At 35.2% G+C, this 13597-nt stretch overlaps 2 protein-coding genes and 1 long non-coding RNA gene across 4 annotated transcripts; 2 read left to right on the top strand and 1 right to left on the bottom strand.

Annotated features, from left to right (window-relative positions):
• Positions 1-2345: 2345 nt before the first annotated feature.
• Positions 2346-9084, top strand: LOC111908822 (histone acetyltransferase HAC1). Its single transcript, XM_023904622.2, has 14 exons — positions 2346-2499; positions 3067-3369; positions 3449-3557; positions 3649-5544; positions 5658-5954; positions 6040-6318; positions 6394-6522; positions 6592-6935; positions 7009-7321; positions 7401-7540; positions 7613-7691; positions 7780-8172; positions 8256-8473; positions 8578-9084. The coding sequence occupies exons 2-14, from the start codon at positions 3191-3193 to the stop codon at positions 8690-8692; spliced, it is 4491 nt and encodes a 1496-aa protein (XP_023760390.1). The 5' UTR covers positions 2346-2499; positions 3067-3190; the 3' UTR covers positions 8693-9084.
• A 611-nt stretch (positions 9085-9695) lies between these two features.
• On the bottom strand, positions 9696-13013 carry LOC111908821 (fructokinase-2). 2 transcript variants are annotated; one of them, XM_023904621.3, is made up of 5 exons: positions 12703-12988; positions 12162-12572; positions 11958-12092; positions 10231-10347; positions 9696-9975 (listed from the first exon to the last, which is right to left on the bottom strand). In XM_023904621.3, the coding sequence occupies exons 1-5, from the start codon at positions 12868-12870 to the stop codon at positions 9850-9852; spliced, it is 957 nt and encodes a 318-aa protein (XP_023760389.1). In that variant the 5' UTR covers positions 12871-12988; the 3' UTR covers positions 9696-9849. The 2 variants fall into 2 exon arrangements, with proteins under 2 accessions (XP_023760389.1, XP_052620774.1); XM_052764814.1 differs by lacking the exons at positions 9696-9975; positions 10231-10347 and adding an exon at positions 10631-11257 and having other exon boundaries at positions 12703-13013.
• LOC128126741 (uncharacterized) lies at positions 11163-12910 on the top strand. Its single transcript, XR_008224911.1, has 2 exons — positions 11163-11302; positions 11406-12910. It is a non-coding gene; the product is annotated as an uncharacterized LOC128126741 (long non-coding RNA).
• Positions 13014-13597: the final 584 nt, after the last annotated feature.

Raw genomic sequence — 13597 nt, 5'->3', positions numbered from 1 at the left:
ATGTGTGTTAAGATTTATTATTGTTTGTAAATTTATGACTAATTATTATGATTTTTATCGTCTATGTTATTTCACTTTATGAATTTTACATGAAATATTTTTATTTGTGTTATGTATTACTTGATGAAACTTTTAACATTGAACAGACATTTAAAACACAATTCATTCATATATTTTGCATCAAGTATTATATATCTAAAACAAAAATATTTAAGATAAAAGTTGAAAAATAAAGACTTCAAAAATCAAAAGTAAACAATAAATATGGGACGAATATAGTATTATGCATACATCCTTCGTTGTAAGATATGTAGCTCATCCAAGTTTTTATTTCATACTATAGTTAATTAATATTTACTTATATAAATCTTTTTTTTGTATTGTTAATATTCATAGAGCAGATTATGAATCCATTCCTTGCAGTAACATAGAAATGATAAGTGTGGTTTGAAGCAAAATCCATATTTAGTCTTTTTTTTTTCATTATCCTATATACTATACGGTCTCACACCTAATCATATTAATAGCTTGAAACAAAGAAACATAGCTCTATATTTAAGAAAAATGTAAATGCACCTTATTTTTCCATATTGAAAAAAATATAACGGAACATATTTGAATACTTTCAAAAGTTTTCCATATGATGAATTGATGAGTTACTATTAAAACTAAAATTAAAGTTTATTGAGATTTTTAAATGTGATTATGTCTTATTTATTTGGAGATAAACAAATAAATTTTTTTATATTTTATAGATCTATCTAAGCAATGGATCTAATTGTGGTTACAAATGTTTCAAAGGTTAATACTTGATGGATCAATGTTTATGTTTGTTTTGAATTTCAAGTGATTTGTAATTGTTGAGTTGATTTGTATATTATAGAAGATTAACAACTTAATATATGTTAAAATTTTGTTGTTTTAAGTTGATAGATATTTGATAATAACAAAAAAAACTAAGAATTTCGGATATCCGAATCCGTATCCGAAAATTCGGATATCAGATACAGATTCGGATATCAATAATCCACTATCCGAATCTTCAGATATCTGAAATTCGGATATCCGAATTTTCGGACATTCGGTTTCGAACGCCCTTAATTCATATATTTTGTCAAATTTATCATTACTTCACTTATTTTCACATGTGCCTAAAAGGTTGACATAACAAGTCATCATTCATAAATTATATAATTTTGGTAGTCATAAACTCACTTTGCCAACTTGACACATTTGCCCCTTTAACTTTTAAAATGCTATTATTTCACTTCTAATTTTCTAAACTTCTTATCAAATAATGATATGATTATTCCTTGGTGATTTAACTATATATACACATCATCTTTCATTTATTACTTTATAAATTTAAGAACCTAGTCTTAAATTTTAGTGTATTATAATTATCTACCCCTTAAAAGGATTTCGTCCTCAAAATCAAATCGAAGGTTAGCACCTTGAGACTCCTTCTTATCAAATCGAAGGCTAACACCTTGAGACTCCTTCCAGCAGTACACACTGCTTCATATGTTGTACCTTGGGAATAGGTGACGGGTCTATTTAAGGGAATCATGTTCAACACGAGCCTCAACATTCTGCTTATTACTAACATTGTTTTACATATATGAACTCATTACAGAAAAATACATAGGAGAACTAATGGTTACATGAGACGAAAATTTCCCTTTGTGTGTATACTCTAGGTAAACGGTCGAATCAGATCGAGTACAAATATCATGCACCTTTTTGTTCGTATAAATTTTTTACCTAAAATATCAACAATATCTTAAGATAATGGCTCTTGGGGGGGGGGGGGGGGGGGGGGGGGGAAGTACAAGACTTTAACCGCTTTTAATGAACTACATCTATCCATTCATGTTTCCGAATCATTTATTAAGTTTTGAACATGATATGGTTTTATGATGGTCGATATGTTTAATGTAAACTTTCTAATACAAATCAATTGAATAGACACAAAAAAAATATGTGTTTTCTGTAGCCTTTGTAATACGGTGTAATAGTACAAGTTCACTTATAGATGTCAGTTGTTTCATCCTAAACAATTGTAATCCTATCGTCGTTGACCAAAAAATATCCAAATTGCAGGCATGTGGCAATTTTGATGTCATATTATGGCGTGAGATTAGTTCCCCAAATTTTGTTAAATTTGATGTCATGTTTTGTTCTGTCTTAGCTTTACCAAATGCTTTCGGAAAACTCACTTTGTTTGAACTATAGTCTTACTATATATATTATATAGAATAGTGATCTAGTTTAATGTTGTATATCAAACACTATCTTAGTAGAACAGAAAGGAAATAAACTTAATTTTCATTTAAATCCGTTGATATATTTTGTGTAAATATACACACACAAAGGTATTTTTATTACTATGCCGTACAAAATTCAACCCTTTTTCTCTCTCACTTCTTAAGTCGCGTCGGGTCGAAATACGTCTCTTCTTGCTTATCGACGTGGTGCACAAATCCTGACCAAATCAAGGTATGTGCACTGCGATCTATCGTTAGCCTTCGTTTAATCATTGCTTAATTTTAATCAATTTAGGGTTCTTGATTTAATTGCGGTTTTGCAACAATCGGAATTGATTGTTGCAAAGAACGATGCTTTAATCCATGTTGTTATGTCATGGATGATTGCCGTAGCTTCTTTAGCTTTTGAATTATTCAATTTTAAGGAAAAAGACAGTCGATGTCGATACACATCGAGTTTGGGGTTTTGGGGCTTGAAAATTTGAAATTTCTCGTAAATGGGAATCGAAATTGCGGTTTTAATGTATTAATTCTTTTACGTTTTCTTGGCAATTGAATTGCAAATTATGTTTTTCTATTAGCCTTATGGATTTGATGTGGGTGCCTGGGTGGAAATAGGTGGGTAGGGTTTCATATCTTGCAGAATCAAATGTGAATCCAAAATGTTGACTGATTACAACTTATTGATAGATCCCCCAAAAGAACTCATTTTTATCATCGATATTAGACTTACTATTGCCAAATTGATAGGGTCGTTCTTACAATTCTGACACAATGTGATATGTTCTGGTTTTACTAGGGAAAATTGAAGCTGAATCTTGAGACAGATTGAGGGGTATATGATCAGGCCTCACTTCTCCAAACTCTGGAGTTGTCGCATTTTGTTATGAAACATATTTTAGCAAAAAGGGGACAGGATAAAAATGAATTTACAGACTCAAATGGCAGGACAATTCTCAAGGCAAGTTTCCAATCAAACTGGAACTTCATTGCCTCCAATACAACACCAACAGAATATGATGCAGAACTCTGAAGGTTCCCATGCTTCACTAATCATGGAGCCTGGTTTTGATAAAGCTCGAAGATTCATACAAGATAGAATGTAAGCTCTTCTTTTTCAACATTGTTTATTTATAAATTAATCCTGATGAAAAACATTAATCTTTTTTTTTTATCTCTAGCTATGAGTTCCTAATGCAAAGGCAACAAACTCGGGAGATAGCTCCAAAGAATGTTCTTGATATTGTTAGACGATTGGAGGAAGGCTTATTCAAAACTGCTACAACAAAGGTTTTCTTTTTTCTTCTTCTTTTAACATATCATTTATGATATACATACAGACTTTATAATTTATATGTATATATATATGTTGTTGTTTTAGGAGGAATATATGAGTTTAGATACACTGGAGACTCGTTTACATAACCTGATAAGACGCCCCACACAACGATTTCAGCAACAAAATAATGCTTCTGGAATGGGAACAATGATTCCAACTCCTGGTGTCCCTCAAAGTGGGAATATGATTCCATCATCTGCTGATGTCATGGTGTCATCATCAGCTGTAAATCCAGGAAGCTTTTCCATGAACAGCCAAATGATGCCTACTCCTGGATTTAATAATACTAATAATAACACCACAAATAATGTTTCTATGCTTTCAAATGTTGACTCAACAATGGTGAGTCAACCACAGCAGCAAAAGCAACAAGTTGGTGGTCAAAACAGTCGGATCTTGCATAGTTTAGGGAGTCATATGGGAGGGGGAATCAGGTCTACATTGAATCAAAAAACCTACGGGTTTCAAAACGGGTCATTAAACAGTAACAATCTAGGGATGATGGGTAAAAGTCAACAGATGGTCAACAGTTTGGGAACATCCGAAGGGTTTTTGACAGATTACGGAAACGCCGCTAAACCCGTTCCGGTTCCTCAATACTATGATCAACATCAAGGACAGATGGTGAATGATGGATCAGGTAATTTTTATGCCCCCGCCACGTCAGCTTCATCAATGATGAACATGAACACGAACACGAACACGGTAAATTTATCGGCGTTACAAAGGACAAATTCGTCCTTGGTGGTCAACCAGTCAACTGATCATCAGCCTGCAAACATGAATCAATCTGAAGAGATGGACTTCAGGAACACCATGCATTCACAACAGCCTCTTCACTTTCAGCAACAAGTTATTCAACCTCAAAGACAACAAAAACAACAGAATCAGCGATTCCAATACGGGCAGAATCAGAATCAAGTAATCTCCGATATGGGAAATCGAATAAAGTCTGAGCCTGGAATGGAATCTGTACAGCCACCACAAGTCTATGAACAGTTCCAGTCATCTATCTCTCAAGATACGCGTTTACCACTGCCCGAAACTTCCGGGCAGCAACAACAGCCTAACTTTGGAGGTCAACAAGAGGCAGGTCAATGGCAGTCAAGATCTCAAGGTGTCTTGTCAAATGAGGTGAAAAGACCAATAGACCCTCCAGATACTACACCTGTATCTAGATCTGGTAATTTAGACCGTGAAGTACAATTCAAGAATCAAAAAAGGTGGTTGTTGTTCTTGATGCATGCCCGAAAATGCCCTCATCCGCCCGGAAGCTGCCCGGAATCGAATTGCATCACTGCTCAAAAGCTGCTGAATCATATTCCAACATGTATGGATGTAAATCAATGTCCATATCCTCGTTGTCATAGGACAAAAAAGTTACTCCATCATCATAGAAAGTGTAGGGATCAAACATGTCCCGTTTGTGTCCCTGTGAAGCTCTTTGTACGGAAGGGCGTACAGGGGCAAAATAGTAAAAACATGAATGCATCTGTTGTTCAAACTTCAGAAGATTTACATCCGTCCATGAAACGAATGAAGATTGAGCAACAGCCATGTCAGTCGCCAGCTGGACAGGCCGAAAACCCGATAACATCATCGGGTCCCACTTCCACTCCCACTCCCACTCCCACTCCCACTCCCATCGCTACCAGTACATCTGAAGTTTTACAGGATGTAAAGCGGGTCCCACCTCAAGAGGTTACCGTGGTGAAAATGGAAGTTCCTGTAACTTCTGTTCAAGAAAGTCTTAAGATCGGTACTGATGTTCCTTCAGTCATGTTAAATGATGCGGGCCCGGCCAAACAAGAAAATGACGAAATCACCCCTGGAACAAAATCCGGGAAGCCAAAAATAAAAGGGGTATCGATGACAGAATTGTTTACACCAGAGCAGGTTCGGGAGCATATAACCGGTCTCAGGCAGTGGGTTGGCCAGGTCAGCTTTCTATATCAATCAAATTATGGGTAAAAAAAATATAAAGTAATTCCTGCAACTTATTTATTTATTTATTTTTTTAATATCTGTTATTTGTTGTTTTTGTATAACAGAGTAAAGCAAAGGTAGAAAAGAATCAAGCAATGGAGCTATCGATGAATGAAAATTCATGTCAGTTATGTGCGGTTGAAAAGCTAAATTTTGAACCACCTCCTATATATTGTTCACCATGTGGGGCCCGCATAAAAAGAAACGCGATGTTTTACACAATTGGAAGTGGTGATACACGTCACTATTTTTGTATACCCTGTTATAATGAAGCACGTGGGGACACTGTAACTGTTGATGGAACTAATATCTTGAAAGCAAGATTAGAAAAAAAGAAGAATGATGAGGAGACTGAAGAACCGGTATGCTACACTATATATATTTTTTTATTGAATTATAAAAAATTTAAATAATGGGTATAAAAATTTACATGATGCTATGTTACAGTGGGTTCAATGTGACAAATGTGAAGCGTGGCAGCATCAAATATGTGCTTTATTTAATGGAAGAAGAAACGATGGGGGACAAGCGGAATACACGTGTCCAAATTGTTATATGGAAGAGGTTGAGAATGGGGAGCGGGTCCCACTACCTCAAAGTGCACTTCTTGGAGCAAAAGATTTGCCAAGAACTATTCTTAGTGATCATATTGAGAACAGATTGTTTAAGAGATTGAAGCAGGAAAGACTAGATAGGGCTAGGTTTCATGGGAAAAGTTATGATGAGGTAGGTAGCTGATTGTGATTATATGTTTTTTCTTTTTTTAATAAATAATTAATCGTATGAATTTTGTATTATTAGGTTCCTGGAGCAGAATCACTTGTTGTGAGAGTTGTTTCATCTGTCGACAAAAAACTGGAAGTGAAACCGAGGTTTCTTGAGATCTTTCAAGAGGAAAATTACCCCTCGGAATTTGCATATAAATCTAAGGTATTTGCTATACCTATACATATTATTTAAGTTGAGCAATTACTCGATTACTAAATGTTGTTGTTGTAGGTGGTTTTATTATTTCAAAAAATCGAAGGGGTAGAAGTGTGTTTATTTGGGATGTATGTACAAGAATTTGGAGCAGAATGTGAACAACCAAATCATCGACGTGTTTATCTGTCTTATTTGGATTCAGTCAAATACTTTAGACCCGAAATAAGAACAGTAACAGGGGAAGCCTTACGTACATTTGTATATCATGAAATTTTAATCGGTTATTTAGAATACTGCAAATTACGTGGTTTCACAAGTTGCTACATCTGGGCATGTCCTCCATTAAAGGGTGAAGATTATATCTTATATTGTCATCCAGAAATCCAAAAAACACCAAAATCCGATAAACTAAGGGAATGGTAAGTAAAATGTATTATCATAATTCATGACTTGAATTAATCTTATATTTTTATTGACATGAATTGTTTTTAGGTATTTGTCGATGTTGAGAAAGGCTACAAAGGAGAATATTGTGGTGGATCTTACGAATTTATATGATCATTTTTTTGTGTCTTCTGGTGAATGTAAAGCTAAAGTTACTGCAGCTCGTTTGCCTTATTTTGATGGTGATTATTGGCCTGGAGCTGCTGAAGATATTATTTACCAGCTTAGACAAGAAGAAGAAGGAAGGAAATTAAATAAAAAAGGTGCAATGAAAAGAACCATAACAAAAAGAGCTTTGAAAGCTTCGGGTCAAATGGATCTTTCTGGAAACGCTTCAAAAGATCTCCTTCTCATGCATAGGGTAATAATTTAATCCTCCATGTTGCTATTCCTGTTATTTTCTTAAACATGATTTGTGATTTAACTTAACTTTTTTACAGCTTGGTGAAACCATATCCCCAATGAAGGAAGATTTCATAATGGTTCACTTACAGCATGCATGCACTCATTGCTGTCTCCTTATGGTCTCTGGAACACGTTGGGTTTGCAACAATTGCAAAAATTTCCAGCTTTGCAACAGGTAATAATAATCTAATATTCTACAGTACAACCTGTTCTGTTCTGTATAACAAACGGGGTTTGTTTGTTACAGTTGTTATGAGATTGAACAAAATATTGAGGAGAGAGAAAAACATCCTATTAACCAAAGGGTCAAACATCCACTTTATCCCGTAAGTTTTTTTTTTTTTTTTTTAAAGCCCTAAAATAAAACTTGTAATGTTTTACAAAAAATTTGGGTGATTTATATATAATACACAGGTTGAGATTAACGATGTGGCTACGGATACGAAGGATAAAGATGAGATTCTTGAGAGTGAATTTTTTGATACGAGACAAGCGTTTCTGAGTCTATGCCAAGGAAACCATTATCAATATGACACGTTAAGACGTGCTAAACATTCTTCAATGATGGCATTGTATCATCTCCACAATCCAACAGCGCCTGCGTTTGTGATCACATGTGTTGCATGTCGGTTGGATATAGAAACCGGGCAGGGCTGGAGGTGTGAGATCTGCCCGGATTATGATTTGTGTAACGCGTGTTATAGAAAAGATAGAGGAATCGATCATCCTCATAAGTTGACACATCATCCTTCCATTGCTGAACGTGATGCACAAAATAAAGAAGCCCGACAACTTCGAGTTGTCCAGGTAATTTATAATACATATTTATTATATAAATATAATTATAAAAGAAGAGAAGAATGAAAGTAGAAATGATTTGTTGGTTGTAGCTTCGGAAAATGCTTGATCTTTTGGTGCATGCGGCTCAATGTCGGGCACAGTTATGTCAGTATCCAAATTGTAGGAAGGTGAAGGGGCTTTTCAGACATGGAATGCATTGCAAAGTACGTGCTTCTGGTGGTTGTCTTCTTTGCAAGAAAATGTGGCATCTTCTTCAGCTTCATGCAAGAGCTTGTAAAGACACTCCATGCAATGTCCCCCGTTGCAGGTATATTATGTCATGTCATGTGCTTTTAAAACCATACCATAAAAACAAGACTATGAATGCTTAACTTGAATTTATCATGATGAATGATTGATGTTGATGTACAGAGACTTGAGGGAACATTTGAGAAGGCTGAATCAACAGGCCGACAGTAGGAGGAGGGCGGCGGTTATGGAGATGATGAGGCAGCGTGCGGCGGAGGTTGCTGGCGGCAGTGGCTGATGGATGGATGGATGGATGAGTCATCAAACTGTAAATATAACAACAACATATTTGGATGAGTCAGGGTCTCAATGTACAGTTTTGGTTGTTTTGCTTTGCTTGATTGGATCAAAGTTCAACTATAATTTTGGCTGCTGAAAAGAGTGCCTACAGTACAGTCACAGACAAGACTATTTCTTCAAGGTTTCAGCAACTTAATTTAGGATTTTTTTTATGGAGAATATGAAACATCAAAGAAACTTTTTTTTTTTTTTGGTTTCTTCCTTGGGTTTTTGTTAGGTCGTGCAAATATGTTATGATACAAACTCACTTCGATAGGTTACCATCCATTTGTTTTACAGTGACTAATTTATTTTTTAGGCTTCATCAGTAATTTGCTTAATTTTTTCTAATTTGATCATCAGATTCACATAAAAATTGATTAAGTTTATGATTATTATGATTTTAGAGTTATTTTTTTTATAGTAATGACAGAAGACTTTCATGTTTTTTACGTAGACGAAATGTCAAAATCAAGTCCATGTCCTGTCTTTTTGGAGGACAAAAAATTTCGATTTATCACTACATTATCGAGTCTATAAAAAAACTTATACAAAATTCAGGGGTGGAATTTATTTTGGTATCAACATTTTAAAATACAAGAACGGGGTTCAATGTACTTGGGGTAAAGGTTATACCGGTCATCTCTGTTATATTATTTTCTAAATTTATAGAGATGCAAAAAAATAAAAAAATAAAAAATAAGGCACTCTTGGATGGATGTATCTTCAATTAGTATAGATAAAATATGATTCAAAGATAGCCTTGTAATAATTACCAATGATAAATTTGTGATTAACGAAATGATTTTATAGAACCATATATGGTTTGTGGTTTGCGTATGTATTTTAAACATGTACATGAGAATGTATAGAATCGTTGGGGCAAAAATTATAACACCATTTCCAAACTAGTTTCACCATCACAAGATTGCTAACAAACTGAAAAATCAATCTCTCATACGTTACGCAGCAAAACATTGTTATTGATTATGAAAAGATCTAATTCAAAACACTCCCTACTAATAGACAGACACGAAAGAGAAGTTTTTCAAAACATAAAACGACTAGAAAAAAAAGGAGATACAATTTGGAACCATATGATATGTTGTTTACTAATTACTTAGACATGAGTGCTTGTGCATCGGATATTGATGGAAGTGCGGGAATGGCTCCTTTCTTAGTTGTACATATTGCTCCACAAGCGTTTGCTAGTTTCAGTGCCTCCTGCAGCTTCCCTTCCTCCTACCAAATACAATCCACTTTCACATGTTACTTATTGTATTTTATTCAAAACTGTGATTAAACCAATAAAATTTTCTTCTATTATCAATCAAATTTGATTTAAAAAATGGTAATTTAAATTATCCTCCACGTGTTTACAAATTATTATGTTAATAAAAAAATCGAACCATTACGTTGACAATAACACATTTGATTATATTAATAATTTAAATATAAATAGTCTAAGTAAAAATGAAATGAATTTAAAAGTTTTACCGTAAAAATGGAATTGTCCTTGGCAATGGAACACAAGATGGAGCCCACAAATGAGTCTCCTGCACCTGTTGTGTCTACTGCTTTCACAGAGAATCCACCAACTTTTCCCTTCAAATTCTACAAACAATCAACCAATAAGAATTCAAATGATTAATTAAATTTAGACAAAATTGCAAAAATGGTCCCTGTGGTATGCAAATTTTTGGAGTTTTAGTCCGAACAGTAACTTTTTTGGTTTCGTAGTCCTTTTGGAGTGGTTTGTATGTGAAAATGGTCTCTCCGAAAATTGAAATGACTATAATACCCTTGGGGTATTTATTTTTCATTTTTCTTCATTATTCTTAAATTTAATATTTATTTATTTATTTTAACAATTAAAAAAAATAAAAAAGGTCCCACCTCTCTCTCTCTCTCTCTCTCTCTCTCTCTCTCTCTCTCTCTCTCTCTCTCTCTCTCTCTCTCTCTCTCTCTCTCTCTCTCTCTCTCTCTCTCTCTCTCTCTCTCTCTCTCTCTCTCTCTCTCTCTCTCTCCAAATACAAACTCAAGAACACATATTCATATTCATGAACACACTCAAGAACACATACACACTTCAACTACCGTCCGCCACTATCACCGTGTCCTTCACTTCCTTTTTCTGTAAATTGATTTTTCTGTTAACCTCCACCATCTCCTTCTTCTCCACACACACGAAATCAAATCTGATGAAGGATTTTCAGACGAACACCTTCAAGAAGAAAAAATCAGATCGAGTGCGTGGGTCTCCGATCTCCTCCTCGGATCACAAGCTCCTCGCCGCCTAGTAGGTCTTCTTTTTTAGCGAAGACAAGCTCAAGGAGATGATGATTTTCAGATCTGAGGACCTCGTTTTCAGATCCGAGTATCTCGTTTGCAGATCTGGTATCGGTGACGAGCTTAAGGTTTTTTCTTCTCCGGTGGTGGTAGCAATGACGATGATGGAGCTGAAGATCTGGTTCGTCTTCTCCGGTATTTTTATGAAGATGGTGGCGATAATCAGAATCTTTGCCTGAGAAAGGGGGTAAGGGAGACCGAGATCAAGATCAAAGTTCCGGTAAGCTTGATAATCAGAATCTTTTCCTGATTGTCTTCACATCAAACTCACTCACACACACATACTATGAGTTTGAGAAATTTGGTTTTAATTGTTGATGCAGAATCGATTTTCCTGGTGGGTTCATCCCAATGACATGATTTTGAAGTGTATGAGTTAATCTATGTTGTATGAATCAAGTGTTTGAGAAGGGAGAAATCAGATTTATGATGCTAGGAACGATTATTTTCAAAAAAGAAATCAGATGCTTGTTGTTGATGGATATGATTCTAGACATCTTTTTAGTTTTTGGTTTGATTGTTTCTTGAAGAGGAAGATAAAAGGGGTGAATACTTCTTGATTTTTAATTTCTTGTTTTGTGAAGAGAGAGAGAGAGAGAGAGAGCCCTTTCATTTTTTAATTATTAAAATAAATAAATAATTATTAAAACTTTAAAAAATGATTTTAGAAATAGAAAATAAATACCCAAGGGTATTAAAGTCATTTCAGTTTACCGAGGAACCAAATCCGCAACCAAACTAGCTCAAAAGGACCACGAAACCAAAAAAGTCGGAGTTTGGACTAAAAACCCAAAAAAATTCATACCACAGGGACCATTTTTGCAATTTTGTCTTAAATTTAAATCCATTCATCATATTCATATATACATATATACCTTGGTATAATATCGGCATCCTTTCTCCCCATCTGTAACAACCATAAGCTTGAAGTGATCACGCCACAATGACTTCACTGCTTCTTCGCTATCGGCATCTTTCTGTGTCAAGAATGCCACCTCGTCGTCGCTCACCTACGTACAACCACCGTCCACCGTCGTCATAGTGAATTATTTAGGTTTAAAGTATGTGGAAATTAATACCTTGATGAAATCAGCTTCGTTCCAGATACTCATAATACCATGTCTGGCAGCCTCCGGTGAAGGCCAAAGAGGAAGGCGGACGTTAGGGTCGTAAGAGAGGAGGACCCCAGCTTGCTTGGCTGTTTTCATGGCGGCCATGTGAGCAGACCTACAGGGCTCCGTAATGAGGCTGATTGACCCGTAATGGAAGATCTTCGCATTCTTAATCAAATCCATGTTCAGTTCAGACTCTTTCAACAGCATATCAGCGCTAGGGTTCCGATAGAACATAAATTCCCTTTCGCCATTCTTCTTTAGCGTCACGAATGCAAGAGCCGTTCTCGCATGCTCATCGAACAAAACTCCGTCCGCGTTTACTCCGTTCTTCTTCAGTATGTCTGCTAACATGTATCCAAACTCATCTTTCCCAACCTGTGTTCCATACGTAAATAGAAATCCATGAGAATAAAACGTTAAAAATTCCCAATCTAATCTTAATCACGCAGATGGCAGATCCGATGAGATGAACGTGAAATCGATGAAATGGCTGAAATGTAATTACCTTGCCGATGAAAGCGGAGGAGCCACCGAGCTTGGTGATGGCACAGGCGACGTTTGCAGGTGCGCCGCCGGGGGCTTTGAGGAATCCTTGAGACTCAGCCAAGGAGACGCCGGCGGTATCTGGGACGAAATCGATCAACATCTCTCCGAAACACACAATGGATGCCATGTCGTCAGGATTGATAATGGATTGATTCTGTGTTGGAAAATGGTGAAAATGATGATTGATGAAGAAGGGTGATCGGAATTGTATTCGCGTGAAGGTGTGTATGTATATATATAGAAAAAGATGAAGAGAGAGAAGGAAGAACTATAAAGAAGGATGGGAGAGATTGGACTTTGACCTCTACATATTTTTGACTTTTTTCTTATCCAATGGACAAACGATTTAAAACCCAAATTATATAAAAAGATAAGTTAAATACGTATTTATATAACAACGTTTTTCACATTTTCATAATTATGTTATAAAATGTTTTCTATATGAATACCGATACGCAACAATATTTTATTTTAAGACCCAAAGATATGATAATTAATTGAAATGTGACTGCTAATTTGTGTCGGTTGCATAAATTGAAAAAAAATGAATACTGTTGTATAAATTGATAATTTAAGAAAAAAAAAAAAGATATGATAAATAAAGTTGTAACTTGTAAATATTTTGTATATCCATTTATATATCCTTTTTGTAAAATTAGCTTATCTGTTCTTCCTGTTTTGTAGCCTACTTTGTTGGGAAATCAATAGGAAAACATTCTCCTTCATATTTGAAGTATGATATATAGAATTTATACTTAAATTTGCAAACTTTATCCTTATCATTATCATATAGATTATAGACGGTGTTTGCCACGTCGAACTCCTTGATGATCCTTATCATGTATAACAAACTT

This window comes from Lactuca sativa, chromosome 6 (assembly GCF_002870075.4).
Source record: "Lactuca sativa cultivar Salinas chromosome 6, Lsat_Salinas_v11, whole genome shotgun sequence".
NCBI classification, from domain to species: domain Eukaryota; kingdom Viridiplantae; phylum Streptophyta; class Magnoliopsida; order Asterales; family Asteraceae; genus Lactuca; species Lactuca sativa.
This window is presented reverse-complemented; position numbering and strand designations above follow the sequence as displayed.